At 41.1% G+C, this 18,766-nt stretch overlaps 1 protein-coding gene across 2 annotated transcripts in view; it reads right to left on the bottom strand.

Moving 5' to 3' along the window:
- COG6 (component of oligomeric golgi complex 6) overlaps window positions 1–3,702 on the bottom strand; it is a 54,910-nt gene extending 51,208 nt beyond the window's left edge. The window contains exons 1-3 of one of the 2 annotated variants that reach the window (XM_058823195.1): window positions 3,574–3,702; window positions 2,867–3,010; window positions 2,451–2,522 (exon numbers count right to left, since the gene is read on the bottom strand). In XM_058823195.1, coding sequence (XP_058679178.1) covers window positions 2,451–2,522; window positions 2,867–3,010; window positions 3,574–3,702 — 345 coding nt within the window. Of the gene's footprint in view, window positions 1–2,450; window positions 2,523–2,866; window positions 3,011–3,352; window positions 3,471–3,573 lie in introns of those variants that run through there. The other variant, XM_058823196.1, reaches the window with a different exon arrangement.
- Between the last annotated feature and the right edge of the window lie 15,064 nt (window positions 3,703–18,766).

Genomic DNA, 18,766 nt, shown 5'->3' with positions numbered 1-18,766 from the left:
AAAGCTAAAAGACAGCTGGATTTTTTGGCTTCACGCTGGATGCCACCAGTGAACCCTTATGCAGAAAAACTGAGACAATTTAACAAAAAAAAAATCCTAAAATCAAAATGCATTCAGTATAGAATAGTACTGCAAGTGAAGAGGTGGAATGGCAATAAAGATATTTTGTGAATATTTCAATACTGCATTACAGCCAAATTACAGCTTGCCAAATTGAAGATGCCAGTCTTGAGACCCCTGCGAGGTTTAACAAAAGTATCTATTCACACTGAATCATTTCAGCCTTTTTATCTGCCACTCCATTAGCTGTAACAGAAAAGCAGTAAAGGTACAGAAATGCTTTGAAAGGTGAAAGTAGGACTGTAACAATTCATGTCCAAATTAATTGCAAATTTCAATAAACAAAGAAGAGGAAATTTGCTTTCTTTCCAGTACTTTCGGGGCAGAAGTACTGATGACCATGAACAATGCCAACAGTAGGACAGCAGAAAAGAAGAAAATGCATTTTTTCTGAATCTAGCTAGATATACCAGGAAGCCAGTGTTTACATAAGTGCATTCAAATACATGCCAGATACTGTCAATATTTTATGTATGAAATATAAGACTTTACATCTAACCCAACCAGGTAACTGTCAGACATGCTAGAGAAATCAGAAAGTTGGTATTTGGTGTTTCTTCTATATCCAAAACAGAAATATTTTTCTCTTCCTCCCCACCTCAGTATTTTAGTTAAAATTTCATTATACTTCAACCCCAGTGAATTCCATTTTAGCACTTGCTCCTTCTCTCTCTTTCAGCCACTGTATTTCTCAACTCACTGTCCTAAAATCAGATGTGACAATATATGGCTATTTGGATCAGATGTTACTACACACTTACAAAATAACAAAGCTAAAAAGCTTTTTGGCTTATCCAAATATATTCCCTTTCATGTCCTGTATTTGTTCTGCTTTTTTAATATACTGGTCTCTTTGCACACTTTTCTGCATTATATGCCCCAAATCCTCCTTTTTCTTCCTTCTATTTGCTCTACTTAGCTCATTTCTGTCTTCTTACTCTTCTTATTTATATATTGAGCACATGCCTGCAAGTCTTCCTGTCCTACTACAGATAAAGTACCAGAGTATTTCATAATTGAGAGCTGGTTCATGAGCTTATTAACTTTACACTCATACAAAGAAAATATGGATTGAATCAAGACAAGTTATGAGTTCTACAGGGCTCTAGAGGAAACCTCCTGTGGGGCACAGAACAAAACTACCTATTGACTTTAACAGTAAAAGAAATCTCTGCAGGGTGGCTCTACTCTGGGGAAAGAAAAAAAAGTCACAGACAACAGTTACACTTCATGATCTAAAGACAGAAAAGAGCAAAATCTGCATGGACACTTGACTCATTTCCACATCTAAAGAGCTAGTCCAACAGTTCCTGAACTGCACTAGGGAATATATCCACATTAACAATGTTCAAAGAGATCTGAGACCTCTGAGGCGCATTACCCAGTTCCTTCCAAAACTGAAATTTAAGCACTGCAGTTGGCTACGCTGCACTCTCACATCTTTTGGTACAAGTTCATCAGGCTACAAGCATTTCAACAATGCTGTGAAACCTATTTATCTAAGTAGGATGACATCTAATATCCACATACACACACATATGGAGAGGAAAACAACTGTTTTCACAGGATTTTTTTTGGTGAAGGATTCTTATTCACATGCTGTAACTTATGTGCTGTATTGGGAACAGGCTTGGTTTGGCAAAACATATACAGTTCAGCATCCATAAGCCATTTATATGCATCACTGCACTGAATTTTGAACTTGTACCCTAAAATCAAGCCAGACTTAGTAATGCACCATAAAACACAAACGTCCTGCACTCCCCAGCCCCGTCAGGAATATTACAGATTCAGGATTAAGGCAAAACAGAATTGGTTTTGTTGCATATCAGCATTCTGAGACACTGTTAAGAGACAAAACCAATACACTGAAAATGCACACCAGATCTGCCTCCCTCTTTGAATTACCAGATACTTTCCTATGAATATACTTGAAGCGTTCGCATGAACACATAACTCAAGAGACACAGTCAATACAAAAGCCATTTTAAATAAAAATACACATATTAACCTTAATCTCACACACATCCAATCTAATAAAATATTTTCTCTCCACTGATGCACACATGGATTTCACATTGCTGTTATCAAAATAAGTATATAGCTGCATTTTGAACTGCAGTTTGGAATAAATTAAAATTACTTCCTTGATACATTTTTCTAAACATGTAAGAAGCAGCATATTAATATCCTAGAGTAACATAACATGCATACCATGGAAACATCTTGCTGCTGCTCTTAATCCTCAAAAATAACTCTTTGTCCTTTTAAAAGGACGTAGTCACACCTCAAAAGGAGAAATATTCAAAGCACTTTCATTTATATATTACCTTCAAACGACTGGACATGTCTTCACAGCAGCTGCTCATTGCTTGCACATCTTCATTTATACTCTCAAGTTCCTAAGTAAGTTCAAATAACAGTAACTGTGCTTTTAATCAGAAATGCTGTGTCCAGGCCCAGCTTCCCCCCACAATTAGATGCCCCATTTCAAGGTACATTGTTGCTCAAGGCTCCCTGTTAGTCAGTGCAGAGTAATGCAACCCTAAATATCAAGTAACACTCAGGATTTGGATGTGTTTGTTTCATTTGTTGGAAGTCTTGCATTGGATGTTTCAATGTTACTGTACAAATATATCTGTCCTGGAAAGCTAAAATCTCTTTTCATACTTTTTTTCTTTTTTTAAACTTTAAATCACATAGCAGTACTCTAGTAAAATAGCTAGTCATGCTGCAAAAACATTACCTCTTTAACTTGCTTGAATATGTGCACAAACTCTTCATTGATGGCCAAGCTTCTTCGTTCAATGTCTCCACGCAGGTTCCTCCGGGTGCGTAAACTGTTTTCCACAAAAAAGGTCGAGAGAGCCTTGAGTGCTTCCAGCATCTCCTAGAAAATAAAGAACGACCTTCAGTTTGCATGCAGTTACAAAGAAGCAGGTTAAATACTCTATACTCACTGCAAGTTCATGGTCTTATTAAAAATAAAGCAAACCTAATAAATGGTTTTAGAGGAAAAGCTACCTTAACACACTCCACATCAGTTGGCAAACAACTAAAATAACTGCTGAGCCTTTCTTCTTCTCTGATAACAAAAAAAGTTTGTCCACAATTTTGCAGTAGCTTTAACCAATAAGACTATTTTCTGTAAATGAATGACCCATCCACAGCAAGAAAACATTTAAATTACACAAAACTTGAGAAATGCCCTTCCGAGGCAAGTAATACAAACCTCCCTACGATCTGAAGGGATAAAATAGGAGCGTGGCATGTTGCTGGAGAAGCGAAAACTAATTTTATTCTCAGTTAATGCTGCAAAGGACCGCCCGCAGCCCCGCAGCGGAACTGAGCCTACGGCAGGACTCGCCTCCCCGCCGCGAAGCCTGTCGGGGCCCGCGGCCCCTGACGGCTCATCCGGCCCCCACCCCGTCCCGCCGCCGCCGCCTGACCCACCTTGTCATTGTCCAGACGCGTCTCCAGGATCTTGTTGAGCTTGCGGGACAGCGGGTTGGTGCCGGGAGCTGCCGGGAGCCCCGGGGTGGGGGCGGCGGGCGGCGGCGGCGGCGCGGCGGTGTCGGCCATGGCTGCGGCCCTGCCCGCGGCCCTGCCCGGCCACAGCGGCGCCACGCGGAGCGGCTCCGGCGGAAACGCGCTCCGAGCATTGGGTTCCGGCCTAATGCAGGCCGGCTGTGGGGCCAGGCCTCGCCTGGTGCAAGGTGGCACTCGGGGTTTTTCTGGTTCTTCGTTTCTTTTTTATTGATAAAATAACAATACATTAAAATCAAAATATTAATAATTAAAAGTAATTTACTCACTAAATAAAGGATTTTGAGTGGATGACAGAGGGCTCACTTCATGAGAGCAGATAGCTGTATTTATATCACAAAACAAGCGCTTTAATTATGAGCACAGCTAGAAAGAAAAAAATAAAAGAGATCTCTGTTGTAACAGCAGTGGCTGTAATATGTGTTAAAATGAGGAGGCTGTCTTGTTTCTGCTGTGCATTTACTGACACAGAGGTGACCTCCCAAGGTCTTCTCACAGCTCCAGAGCACAAAATCAGAGTCAATGAAGTTGAAAAAGATCTCTGGGATCATCGAGCCCAACCTGTGGCCTGACAGCACCATGTCAGCCAGACCATGGTACTGAGTCCACATCCACTGCGAAAAATGCGTATTTTATGATTGGCTTTTTGCAAATATTAAAATGAATATTATATGTGTTGTGTTAGAAAGTAATGGTGTATTAATTCTCTTAAGTACTGTGTTAAATATAGTTTTAGGTTATAAAAATTGTTAAAATAGAAACTAATCTATGTAAGATGCTTTGTTTAAAAGAAAGGACTTGCAGCGAGATAGCTGCCACAGGACACCTAAATCTTTCAGAGAAAAAGAATTTATTGCCCTCTTATCAGAAGAAACTAACTTCTTCCCGCCTCGAAGGCGCTGGTAGGATTCAGAGGAAGATGTTGACGATGACCAGACAGAATCCTGTGTTTGAATGGAATTTATGCATCATGTATGAAGTGTATGAATATGCAACAGGCTATTGCTTTTAAGGGTTAATCCTTTGTTAACCAGGGTCCTTTTTCAGGCTTGTGATGCCCAGAAAAAGGTACCCGGATGTCCGTAACTCTTTGTGTCTATTGTCTCATATTGTCCTAATTGAGTTTATCCAGATTATTATTACTCTAATTGTGTTACTATTTTTTTAAACCATTTTATTACTATTAAACTTTTAAAAAATTTAAAAACAAGTGATTGGCGTTTTTCACATCCACTCTTTCATTAAGCACCTCCAGGGATGGGGACTCCACCACCTCCCTGGGCAGCCCATTCCAATGCCCAGTGACCCTCTCTGCAAAGAAATACCTCCTAAGGTCCAACCTAAACCACCCCTGGTGCAGCTTAAGACTGTGACATCTCGCATTATCACTTGTCCCTTCTGAAATGCTGAGGTGCAGCAGAGGTATGTCTGTGAGCTTTTCCAAAGGACAGAAAGCAGGTACACAGATCAGGGTAAGATGCCATGGAGAGAGGATGACTAACAGTGCACATATATTATATAATCTGAAAAATGTGTATTTTATGACTGGCTTTTTGCAAATATTAAAATTAATATTATGTGTGTTATGTTAGAAAATTATGCTGTATTAAATTTTTTTAGAAGTGTGTTAAATATAGTTTTAACATAATGTTAAAATAGAGACTATGCTTTGTAAGATACTTTTTTTTAAAGAGAGGACTTGCACCAGATAGAACCACAGGACACTTAAATTTTTCAGAGAAAAAGAATTTATGGTCTCTTATCGAGTTCTTCCTGCCTCACTCAGTCCTGAAGATGCCGTTAGGATTCAGAGGAAGAAGCTGACACTGACCAGACAGAATCCTTTGTTTGAATGGAATTTATGCATCATGTATGAGGTGTATGATTATGCAACAGGGTATTACTTTTAAGGGTTAATCCTCTGTTAATGGGTGTCCTTTTTTGGGCTTATTTTGCCCAGAAAAGAGGTACCCTGTCTGTAACTCTTTGTTTTTATTGTCTCGTATTGTCCTAAATCCTAATTGTCCAAATTTTTATTATTCTTATTATATTACTATTTTTATAACCATTTTATTACTATTAAATTTTTAAAATTCTAAAAACAAGTGATTGGCGTTTTTCACATTTAAGAAGACATGCGTTCCACCATGGTATTAGTTGTGAAAACAACATCACCTTTCCATTTGTCCGATGGTGTGTGCTCAAAACCCAAAGATTCAAGCAATTCAAGCTTAACTCTTCAGGAGTTTGTGGATTTCACATTGCTCTTCTGAAGACCCTTCCTGAAAATAACTACAAGCAAGTCCAGTAGACATTGCCTTTTTGCCCAAGGTGGAGCACTGAGCTTCTGAATTCATTAATTATTTGTTCTTTTAGTCTGAGTCATTTACCTCAAGGAAAAACTGTGTGACCAGAGCCCTTGAAATCTAAGTGTGATGGAGGCAGGGATAGGATATTTTGCTATTTAATTTTTGTTTGTTTGTTTTTTTGCTTCCTCACATGGATCCTCCACATAAAAGGACAGCTTTTCTGAACAGCCATGTAGTGCCTTGTTTCTATTCTTGGCTAGTCAGCAAGAAGGATTTCAAGCATTTTCAGACATGTTGTTTTCCTTAGTTTCTGTTTCTCATCCACCCTATTACACTGATATTATCTCCTTCTAGATGTCCTTTAGTTCTGACTAAGCTTCCAGGAGCCAGGATCTCCCTTCTCCATGTCAGAAGAGATAAAACAGCCTGCAGTCATCACAGGTGTAAGCAATTAATATTTAACATGTCAAGAAAATCCTATAATTAGAAAGATCCCCTCCCACCTATAAGCTGGATGTTGTTAGCTGTTTGAACAACGCTTCAAATGTTGTTAACCTGATGGATGAGTTGACAGAGTGAAGGCACACCTTGAAGTCAGAAAGGCTCCAACATCTGAAACACAAGTGTCAGATAAGTCACAACCATTGCCAAGTCTTGTCCAACAAGTTATACCACAAACATACAAGGAGCCAGAAAGAATTCCCTCTATCAGTTGATACATGCATTCTCTTTTGAAGCAACCAGTTCTGTTTTCAGATGCTTCTTCATGGGTGTGCATTTCTTCAAGAATGTGTTTCCCGAGCCAGAATGCTTCTAGCTAATGTAAAACATTGGGCTGACAGGAACCAATGGAGTTTTGAAACAGCATGTGTTCATCTATGCATGTGTTCTTTTGAAAAAATGAGAAGAAATAATCAAGGGAGCACTTTTTTACCTCTCACAAGTCTAAAAGCTGTTTGTATGAGGATACCAGTGCTTATATCTTGTTCATCTTTTAGGAATATTAGATGCAGCTCTAGAAAGAAATCCTCTCTTTTTCTGATACGAATAATTTCTGAAGGATAGATTTTTCCTCAGAACAGATTTTTTAAACAGAAATGTAAATGTGACTGCAACGAAGTCACCATCTAGACCTCAGCTGGTGTGCCATGTCTTATATTCATCGCAAAAGTGGATTTGGCATGACAATCTTACCAGTCTGCTTGCCCATCAGCAAACATCTGGTTAAATCAATTGGATGTACACTGTGGGATAAAATGCTTGGATTTTGTGATCTGTAACTCCCAGAAGGTACTTTGATTTCAGTGATCAGTTTCTGTGTGTCAATGGTAGACAGATTGTGTAGTGTGTGTAATTTACACCACTGCAAGTTCCCTTACCAAAGCTTGACAAAGCTTGACAAAGCAGAACTACAGGTGTCAGTAAAGAAAGGCCTGGCACAGGGTGTTCTGTTAATTTGTTTAGTTCCTTACTGTGGTGGTTTCTGGTTTTGTGGGCTTTCCCTCTCAGACAGCAAAACTGTTTGACAGCTGTTACCGCTGTGCAGCTGGTGAAAGTGCTCACAAACCACTCATTTGGTGCACAGAAAGAGCACGGTTCAGCCTGCAGAATAAGGTGTGGTCAGGAATGCCACCTGCTGTCTACCTAGCCAAAGCTAGTAAGTGCTGCTGTACTTTCCAATGCTTGGGAGTACATGTGCTTTCTGAAGAAAAAGGCAAAAAAAGGTTTGTAGTAGCAATCTGAATTTGTTCCACAACAGGCTAAGTAGCAATAAAACTTCAGTGGATGAATTGGTTGACTGGGGTCAAAGACATGGCTGGATGTATTTCCTTATCCTTATGAAGTGACAAAAGAGGAGTGACAGAGCAAGACATAAAGAAAATATTTTCTGAAACACAAAGAAGAAGGAATAGGTCTGGTTATGGGTGTTGTCATGGACAAATGAAAGTGAGAAAGGAAAATTTCTGTGATTAAGGAAAAATAAAATGTACAAATACATTAAAAGAAAGGAGGGAGGGAGGGAGGGAGGGAGGGAGGGAGGGAGGGAGGGAGGGAGGAAGGAAGGAAGGAAGGAAGGAAGGAAGGAAGGAAGGAAGGAAGGAAGGAAGGAAGGAAGGAAGGAAGGAAGGAAGGAAGGAAGGAAGGAAGGAAGGAAGGAAGGAAGGAAGGAAGGAAGGAAGGAAGGAAGGAAGGAAGGAAGGAAGGAAGGAAGGAAGGAAGGAAGGAAGGAAGGAAGGAAGGAAGGAAGGAAGGAAGGAAGGAAGGAAGGAAGGAAGGAAGGAAGGAAGGAAGGAAGGAAGGAAGGAAGGAAGGAAGGAAGGGCTAATGCAGAACTTGCCTCAGTATGATGCACAGAGCACATAGGAATGGGAAGCATTATGTAGTCAGGGATGTGAAAGGTTGCATAGGAAATGCCCATTATTAGTATCTATTATACTGTTTTCTTACAGTACAAAAGATAAAAAGAATTTGACAGTGCTATTTTGCATACAATTTATACGTCCTCAGTGAAGAAGAATATCTGAAGGAAGCTGGCCATGATATATTGCTGCTCAGCTATGTCAGCCCTTTGAAACTATTTGCAGCCCTTTATGCTTACATCCCTATAGATGACCAAGTGAGTGGAATTTGGCTCTGCCAGGCTCTCCACTGCACACAGCATACTCCAAAAGCAATCCACCACTGCCTTATAATCTTCACTAGTTCTCTGCCATGAAATTATTCCTTGGCCTTCTCTAGTATTTTGATGTCTTTTTGTGCTAAGGTTGGACTAGAAAATCCAACAAATAGGCAGGAGCACATGAAAATGTTCTGTCTTTAAGTCAATTAGAGCTGGGTTTTTTAATGATTTATTTTCTTAGAGGCTAATATTGTAGAATCTTTTCACCAGACCAAACCAATCAATTTCCTGAGCTAACCTTTTTTCAAAAAATTCAGACATTACTGACATCATCTGGAAATTGAAAATATGACTCTGCGAATGATTTGGCCAAAGGTCACCCTGACAGCAACATGTAGTCATGTAGTCTGTGTCCCTTGAAGGTCCAGGAGAATGTACAGTTCTGAAGTTTTAGGTTAGCTCATGCTATCTCGCTTGAGGATTTATTGTTGTGCCTCACACTCAGCAGTAGTGACTCTAATATATGTCATGCTGAATCAGCCACCTGGCTGAGGAGCTATAAAACTTCTGTTTGTTATAACTCACTGAAAAGATAACACTAGCAGTACAGTGTGCACTTTAATACATACCAAACCCATGAAATCTTCCTGTTCATCTCCTGCTAAAAAAACTCAACCATTGATTTCAAGGGAAGCACTGTATCAGCAAAACTAATAGGGTTTAGCCTAAATTTATTTGATTCTAGAACACTGCAGAATAAAGGACCTTTCTAAGCAGATGGCTGTCCAAACTATGTGGCCACATCCCTGGCAAGGTCAATTACATTGGTCATGGCAGTGCTACTCACTTCATTGAGGGCCCAAATTTCACCTAAAAAAAAAAAAGAAACAAATGATTTAGATCATGGAGCCATGAGAACAAATATCTGCTTGTGGCTAATGAACTGCATCATCTTAGTGAGACCACATCTCTGTGGCTGAAGTATAAAGCTTATCTTCCTTTGCATATGCTCACTAGTATGCCTACCATGACAATAACAATATAGCAAAAAAAAAGAGAATATTTTTGCAAAAAGAAAATACAGGCAGGACACATGGCTAATTATAATGATGTGTGCCAGGCCTGCTGACCTATCTCTTCAAGCAATGACTGTCTGCTGGCAAAAGGTCTGTGGAATGTGTTCTGTTTTATAGGTGAAATAAAAATAACCCCAAACAACTGAACAAAAATTACAACTATTCACCATCAGACAAAAAAAGAGTATCCTTCATTATGTCCTGATCTCAGCTGAAATCAATGTCTAGCAAAGAAAATCTAGAGAATGAAACCTAAATTACTGGGCAGTGCCCTCAGATCAACTGAATACCAAAAGGCTCTCTATGAGATCATAGCAGGGTCATGATGTGGCTCATGACAAGCCAAAGGTAGACCTAATAAATTGCAAGAATGACTGCATTAGAAAAATACCTTTGGAGTCAGTACATCAGCAACACAAGCATTGACAAAGACTGCTGCAAACTTTCACTCCAACTGCTGTATTTTAATCCAGACCTGTGGGTCAAACATCCGTGTCTTATGGATCTCTGTCAAATCTCTTAGTGTTTTCCTCCTTTGATTTTTCTGGTATGTTTCTTGTGAACAGGCTCTTCTTGTGAAGAGCATTGTCTAGGTCAGGAGCCTAGCCAAACAATAGCTTAAGGCATTGCCTTAAGCCCCCCCGTCAGCATTTTTGTTATTCCCAGAACCGAATCACTATGGTCACTTTGTTTTCAGAGTTCAAGTTACTGAAGATGTGTGATAAATGTAGCATATATTTCTGTCATTCAGGATTTGTACAGGACTCCAAGATAGTATAACTCCACTTGGCAGGACAAGAGATGCATAAACGTAGAATGAAATGCATTTTTGCAGCCCTTCTTTTCCTCCTTTTTTAATTACATTGACTGGCTGGTCTGTGTTTTGAAGCCGATTTGAATTTTCCAAAGCTCCTTTTAAACTCCTGCTATTCAGCTTCTGCCCTCTTGCCCTTTTTGCAGCCATACACATACTTCCACGCAGGCAGGGTAGTATGACACTCTTCTCTCAGCTCCTTGAATGTTTTTTACCATAGTCAGTATCCAAAGTACAGTCCTTAGTGTTAGTAACTGCTCTGCTGGATCTGGTAGCTATTCATTAGAATGTAGTTGCATAAGATGATAGAATTCTCACCTTTCTAGCCCAGCAAATCCTGCACAAATGTTGTAGTGGCATTGAACAGACAAGATTATATGATCAGGGACATCTGGCATGCAGAAACTCCCTTTTAAATTACAGCTAACAATTTTGTCAGGCAAAAGTGTGTCTGGAGCCTTGAGCACACAAGGAGCTCTTGAGGGTAAAAGATGTAGTGGGACATGAAGCAAAAATTGTACAGCTTCACCACAGAAGCCATTGTCTTCTGAAAGAGCACTTGAGGGATGTTGCTAGTAAAAGTTGCAAAAAGCATGTTGATGATCACAGCAATTTTCATAGCAGTAATACAACATCAACCTAATTTTACAGGTATGGTGTCATAAATAGCTTTTCCTAGTGCTCATAACAATTCTGTTTGGGTGACTTTAATGGAACTTTATTGCTACTTCAGGAGAAATAAGTTTCCAAAATGCCAGAAGTTGCACTCTCAGACATCTGTCAGGAGCCTAGCCAAACAGCTTCCCTGCAACTCCGGTGTGGAGCTACCTGGTGCATTTGGATTTGATTCTTTCTGTAAAGTTGACTCAGAAATGTCATCTGGGCTTGCCTCAACCATTCATCTTTGTGCGTCAGCTCACAGAGCCCTTCCAAAGCCTTGGCGAGATGCCATCACCCTCAGAGATGCTGGAGAGCTGCTGTGTATAAAAATAACTTATTACTTAATGCCTGACACTGGCTGCAGTCACCGCTGTTGGCTGCAAATTGCAAACAGTTTCTATGCAAAGATCTGCTCACCTCCAGATGAAATACATTTAAACCTTCAGTTTCTTGCTAAAATGACCTGGCATCCCTTTCTGGTGGTCATTTCTGCCTTCATGGCATTATTACAGAACTAGCATCCCCATAACTGATGCACTGGAAACAAGTAATTGTGTCCACAAGGGCAGGCAAGTGTTATTTCAAAACTTTGGTATATGTGGCTCATATTTATCCATTTACAATCTGAAATAGTGGGGATAGAGTGAGTCTCTGCCAAGAACTGGCAGCCTGATGGTGAGCTAGTGTGTCCTGGGGTCACCAGTGGGCTGCAGGACATCGGGGGGAGCATGGTGATGGGCTGGGTGGTACTGGTGTCGCTCTGTGGCTACACTGGAAGAAAAAAACATTTTGTGTTTGCTGCTTAGATGAGAGTTTTGACAAAGCAGGAGTTCTGTGTTGGCATCTACTGCAGCTGACTTGGTTGGTGAGGCTGGGTGTACAGAATGGTGTCAACAGCTTTGTGAAGCACTCACATTCCCTGGCAGAAACTCAAGGAGCATTTCCAGCAACCTCCAATTACAGTACTAATTACAAGAGATTATCAAGTTCCCCAGAACAGACCCCAAGCTCCCTTTTGCATGCAAACTAGCAGCAACTCTCTTGTCCACGCAGGTAAAGCTCTCTTCAGAGTATCATCAGTCTGAATGTGCATCACTCATCACTGTCAAGTTTCTTTAAACAATGCCATCTTAAAATATTGTTGTGCATGCAGAGCACATGCCTGTCAAAAAGCAAATGTCATGTTGAGTGAACTGCTAGTCTAGAGGTTTTGAAAGGATATTTTTATGTTAATTTTGATGATTAGAGGCTTCTTTCTGCTTCTGTCCCATACATGTCCTTTTATATGATAAAGTCTAGAGTATTAATAATATATGCAAGGTAATATCTCAAAGAAAAGCATCAGGTGCTTTAACCAGATTGCAGTGCTGAATGACAAAATGAACATATTTGTGCCTCACTGAAGAAAGCTTATGACAAGAAATGCCCATGCTGGCCCGGAGCCAGACTTTCCTTTTAATGGTCAAAAAGCAGATGATTTTGTTGCGGTGTAATTGCTGATCCATTGCTGATATAGTGATATAGGGAACTCTTAAGTGCCCTGAATCTATTCTTGCTCTCTTCGACTTAAATATCTGAACACTTGCAGACAAAATTAAGGACTTTTAGAGAGACACATCTCAACAATCTTCTAACACCTAAAAAGTCAGAGGTAGACCCCATAGCTAACCATCTACCAGAGCATGGAAAGAAAGACACTCTCAGAATGCAATTCATCCTCAGATTCCTACCCAGTCTTCTTATCTGCATAGAAAACTTGTGCACTGGACTGTTGAGTAGACAATTTTTTTACCCCTATTTGTCTGACAGTGACTTTTGACTTCTCTGTGAATAATTCTAAGAGTATGACCCAGCTTCAGTACTGTGGAAATGAAATACTGTGTTTGAATCCTGGTGTAACCCCAAGTTCTCCTTATACTTATGGGGAAAGGGGTCAAAAACCCAGGAGGTTTGATGTTACAATTAAAAAATAAAATGTCTTCTTTTCACAGCCAAATGATCTAGTTGGTGCCGTAGGCATGTGACATATCATGCAGATGTTTATCATTTTGGATGACATCTCATGGACTTGCCAATTGAAAAGGTAGAACTGCCCAAGGGTTCATTTAATTTTTGCACCTGAATCAGAAAAAATGTTTACATTTTCATTCATAAATCAATGCTGCAGTCCAGTTCATACCTGCTACTTCTGTTCTCTCTTCTCCTGTGCCTCTCCTCTTCATTTGTCACCTTCTCTCCACCTTCCCATGCAAATCTGTCTCTCAGAAGTATGTGTTTCACTCTATCACAGACATGCCCACTTGGAATGCATTACTCACCTTCTCAGATACCAATATTTATCTAAATTTCTTTTAGTGTGATGGGATTTGGACACAATTTCTGTCAGAAGTGGAAATATGCCAGCATACTACCACAAGGATACTGGCTTATGTCTGATTCATTGAGTAGCTATTTTACAAGTGACTTGAGTATGAGCAGGAACACATATGTTGAGATCCATTTTCCAAAGTGTCAGGCACTGTCTTGAGGATATACCTAAGTTCTTGGTGATTCATGGACAGAATTTCTGTGTTTTATGAGGTTGAGCCAAAGTTCCTTTATTTTTTTTCAGTCACTGAAGTTAACAGAAGCCCTCATGGATGGGTATTGCAGCATAAATTAACTTCAGTTGAAGAAACAAGATGGTTGCAAAGGAAGAAGAAAGTAAATTCTTACTGCATCAATAAGAGAGGAAGTATTCATTGCTTTTGAGAATTTGAAAGAAGAGGATAAGAATTAATTCCCTTTTTGTCGCTGCCTCAACCGTATTCGGCCTCATTTTTCTGCAAATGTCTAAAGACTCAAGCAATGGGCAGTTGTTTAACATGCAGAGCTAGCACTGAGTCCTCTCTACTCAAATATGGAAATGGCTTAGCAAATATCTAGTTTCTCTAAGGCCAGCTTATGGTATATACTTGAGTAAAGAATTTTTTCCTTAAAAAAAAAAAGTCCTTGTTTTTATGGGTAATTTCCCTTGAAAATGGTAAACTGCAAATTAAATGCAAAAAGCAATTAATTATTGAAATTGTAATATCCTTGTAAAGGTTAAGAGGTAATATAAATGAAGTTCCTGTGAGCACATTAATGGAATTACTATCTTCCCCCTTATAAGTGGTAACTGTAACGACCTTGCTAATTAGCTTTTTCATCAGGAAAAGGAATATTGAAATATGCAGTTATACTGCAAAAGCACAATCTATGAGTAGGTTATTTGGTTACAATATAATATCGAGAGAACACTCTGAGTGCTGAACCTTCCCAGAGATGGTTAAGAGATCTTCCCACACCATGTATGGGAGAGGAGTGAAGTCCCCACAAACCAAGAGGAGATGATTAGTGACCTCCTGTGGCAATTAGACATGCCTGAGTCTATGGGCCCTGATGATCCACCCCAGAGTAGCGAGGGAACTCGTGAAAAGGACTTGCCAAACCACTCTCAATCACCCAGCAGTCCTGGTTAAATGTGGAAGTTCCAGCTGACTGAAAATTAGCAAACTTTACACACATCTACAAGAAGTGTTGGAAGAACACTCTGGGGAACTTCAGGCCTATCAGCCTGATCTTGGCACCAGGAAAGGTTATGGAAGAGATATCCTGGATGCCATTACATGGCCATGCAGGACAACCAGGGGATCAAGCCCAGCGTACATGGATTTACAAAAGGCAGATCCTACTTGATCAGCCTGGGCTCCTGTATCTATGCCTATATATGTATTATAGAGATGTATAAGTAATCCATATATCTGTCTTATAAATGCACATATATACTCATGTGGGTATATGAATGCTATATACATACTGGATTTACTAAGCACAAGCCTTTTGGAGAGTTGTAAAAAAAGGAGCTTGTTTCTTCCCCTGCTGAGAACATGTTTTGGACATTGATACACCTGGAAGTGAGTTCTGTTTGGGTTTCAGCTGACAAGAACTGGCATTACAATTCTTCTGTGAATGAATGTCTGTGAGATTTCAGGAGTTCCAGGTTTGTGGAGTCCCTGAGTTCTGTACAACCCTCGGGGTGTGATGGGGAGGGGGGGAAATGAGCTTCCATTTGGAAAATGAATTGGCCATTGTCCCCGACTAGAGGATTTTCAGCTTTCCTTTCTAAAAACCCCAGAAATCATTAGCCATATCCTTGGGAATGTGATCTAATAGGGTGACCTAGATGCAAGTGATTGCTGGAACTCACAGGGGGAGGCAGCTCTGCTCCAGTTCTGTGGAAGAAGGCTGGGGGAGGAACAGGACGCTGCCTTGAGCCCCTTTTTCAGATACGCCCAGTTTAACCAAACCGCTAAAAGTCACCTTTGGGTTCTGCAAAGGCACCTTAGAAGCCTCAGGACAGTGGCCCGGGGCGGTTACAAATCCCAGAGCTTTTATGGAGAACAGAAGCACGCTCTGCTCTCTGCCCCCGCTTTTCACACACACGCCCTTCCCCGGCTGCAGCCGCACCAAACGCTGCGGAGGGGCCAGCGCAGAACCTGCGCCGGTCCCGCGGGGCCGGGCGGTGCGAGACCCCCAGCCCGGGCTCGGCCGTGCCCAGCCCTGCTCCGGGAAGGTGCGAGACCCCCAGCCCGGGCTCGGCCGGCCCCAGCCCTGCTCCGGGAAGGTGCGAGACTCCCAGCCCCGGGCTAGGCCCTGCCCAGCCCTGCTCCGGGAAGGTGCGAGACCCCCAGCCCGGGCTCGGCCCTGCCCAGCCCTGCTCCGGGAAGGTGCGAGACCCCCAGCCCGGGCTCGGCCCTGCCCAGCCCTGTTCCGGGAAGGTGCGAGACCCCCAGCCCGGGCTCGGCCGCTCCCCGCACTGCTCCGGCCCCGCCGCCCACCGAGTGTCACTGTCGAGCAGCGCAGCGCAGCGCTCGCCGCCCCGGGCACCGTCGCCGGGCCCTGCGCGCAAACTGTGGCCTCCTGCGGAAAGCTGGTCACAGACTGAGGCTTTAAAGGGAAAAGAAAAATCTTCTTTCTGTTGCACGTATCGTTAAACAAACCCATGTGTCCAAACGCGCCCGCCGCTCAGTGCGAGGAAGCGCCGCGGCGAGACCCGCTCTTAATGCTTTCCCCGCATCTTTGCCAGCATCAGAAGGCAGACAGGTGTCCCCCTCGTAAGTAACACGACACTATTACATTATTTGTATTGGGTCTACATGCACAGAGAGCAGGCTGCCAGTAGATAAGCATTTCTTACTGTGAAATCACTCGTTCATCATCCAGATGTCCCTTATTTTAAAAAGTCCAGTTAAGAATAGTGGAAATTCAGGATTGAAACCAGCCATGTTTTTTGTGAGTTTGTGCAGGGCTAAGACAATTCCCTGGTAAAAGAGGACGAGTCTGGGACCTGTAATCTCAGATCTCAGTCACTTTGGCCATGTTTGCAAGGGCAGAACAGGCATTCCTCCCTTCAGCCGAGGGGCTGGTGCAGAATAAACTTCCTTGGCCTCTCCCACAGCCACCAGGCTTGTCAAAGAACAGGACACAAAAGAGAAAAATCAATAGCTGTAGCTACTATTTTAGAGCCTTGCAAAATGTAGAGCATCTGGTGGCTTTTATATAATAGATGATAAGTAATAAGTTCATAAAGATGAAACAACATACGGAGAGTTTATGGCAAATAATAAAGATTGTTTTCCTCTTTTGTTTTGCATTGACATGTTATTTTTATGTGCACCCAGAGATTAAAATACTGATGTTAGCAACAACAGTCTCGTTTAAAACAACTGTCTTTCAGAAATATGGCAAGTTTTGTTATAGATTGTTAGTAAGAGAATTCACAAAATTCATCACTATTAGAACCACCAGAAAAATAAGTGTTGATGATAGGATAGTATTAAAATAGAAGTGGAGAGAGGATCTTTTGGTAGAGCTATGTTTATTGGCCAAGATTTAGGTCTGGATGGGACAGCTCAAAACCCCAGGTGTCTAGTTTCACCCACCGTAGAAAAAATGCAATTTGTTTGACTTGGACACCATACGTATGGACAGGATCTGATCACTTGAATTTGTTTTCTTACCTTCCTCTGAAAAATTTTCAGGTGTTCGAGTTCAGGTTCTCTTTTCCTGTCTATTTAGTTGATTTTTTTTTTCCTAGCTGCTGCAAGATTGGACATAATTTCAGGCAAATGTACTAATTATCAGGTTATTTCTCTAACAGTACTTGTCTGTTTGGTTTTCAGTGACTGCATTTGAATAATTGGGTTGACTTTGTGTTGCTCCCAGTACATAGCCTCAAGTCTATTTTTGTACCTATACCTTCCTTTTTGATTTAAAATCAAGTACAGACATGACCTGAAGATCCAGTTTTGTGAGATGCTCGGAACCATGTTGGTGTGATCACTTTCCTGCAGACCACAGAACTGAAAACAGATGGTGACCTGAAATATTAAACTTTTTGGTTTGTTTTCTGGTCAAAGAATGAAGAATGAGGTGGAGGTTTGGTAGCTGCTTCATTTTCCTTTGGGTTCAGGAACATACATATTCCCCTATGGCATATTATGTTGTCTTACGAGTCATACTGTAGTGAAAGAGTCTGTGGTTGAGCCTGTGATGTGTATATTAGCCAGGATTGATTTAGGTACAGTGACAGGATTTTCTGTCTTTATTCTGCCATGCTGATTAGCTCCATCAAGTCTGTAGTGCCCCAGCTGTAATAGCAGCTTAGTCAATGGATTGAGAAGAAGAAAAATGGTAAAATCTATAAGTACTTTTCCATCTCCCTGCTAGGGTAGTTTTCTGACAATTCAGTCTGACTTCAATGGTTGCAGCAGAGGGTAATCTGCAGCTCAGGTTCCTGTGACCAATTATGAAGATTTCTCACAAGTGGATTCTTTTAAAATTCAAAACACCAGGACCAATTTTAAAACTAGCTGCTATTTCAGTATAGACAAGACCATGGGGACCATGTGTTTTGGTATTGCTATATTCTGAGGAGGTATCTGCTTTTGTGGTTGCGAGAAAGACTGTGAATCCTAAAGCACAATGTAATAGCTCCCCTTTTCTTTTGAACAGGTTAGACTGGGATAGAAATAGTTCAGCTAACTTTCAAGTAAAGTACTTCCATGCACAATGATCCTGAAATGGCAATCAAATGTTGATACAGTTGAAGCATGATGAGTTTTAAACATTAGGAGAAAATGGAATGAGAGTTTGGATGTTACCTTATATACACAATGTGTTTAATTTGTTCCTAATCAAAACAAAACTTCCTGGACAGAAAATGAATTATGAAATAAAGCTTATTTCCCTGCAAGCGACTAAGCCGTGCAGCCAGCTTGTGGGGGCATTCAGAGACAGTTGGCAAAATGAGATGCTTCAGGAGAGATGCAGAATTCAATGTACAGTTTCCATGAGGGAATGCAGAATGGCAGCAGCTCAGGGAGTGAACGTACAGGCCATATAAGGCAAATAAATGAACTGCTGTAGAGATGCCATTAGCAAAGCAAACACTGACTTGGGGACCTTGGCATATACCATGGAAGAGATAAATTGCATGAATAAATTCATGCTTGTTTGCTTCTCCCTAGGCTTCCAATGCCAATTTTAACTGAGAAACAGTTTCCATGTGTGAAACAGAAGTTTTTCCACAGTCATTTTA

The sequence above is a fragment of the Ammospiza caudacuta genome, chromosome 2 (assembly GCF_027887145.1).
Source record: "Ammospiza caudacuta isolate bAmmCau1 chromosome 2, bAmmCau1.pri, whole genome shotgun sequence".
Classification (NCBI taxonomy): Eukaryota; Metazoa; Chordata; class Aves; order Passeriformes; family Passerellidae; genus Ammospiza; species Ammospiza caudacuta.
The sequence above is the reverse complement of the archived record's forward strand: the minus strand, read 5'-3'. Positions and strand labels throughout refer to the sequence as shown.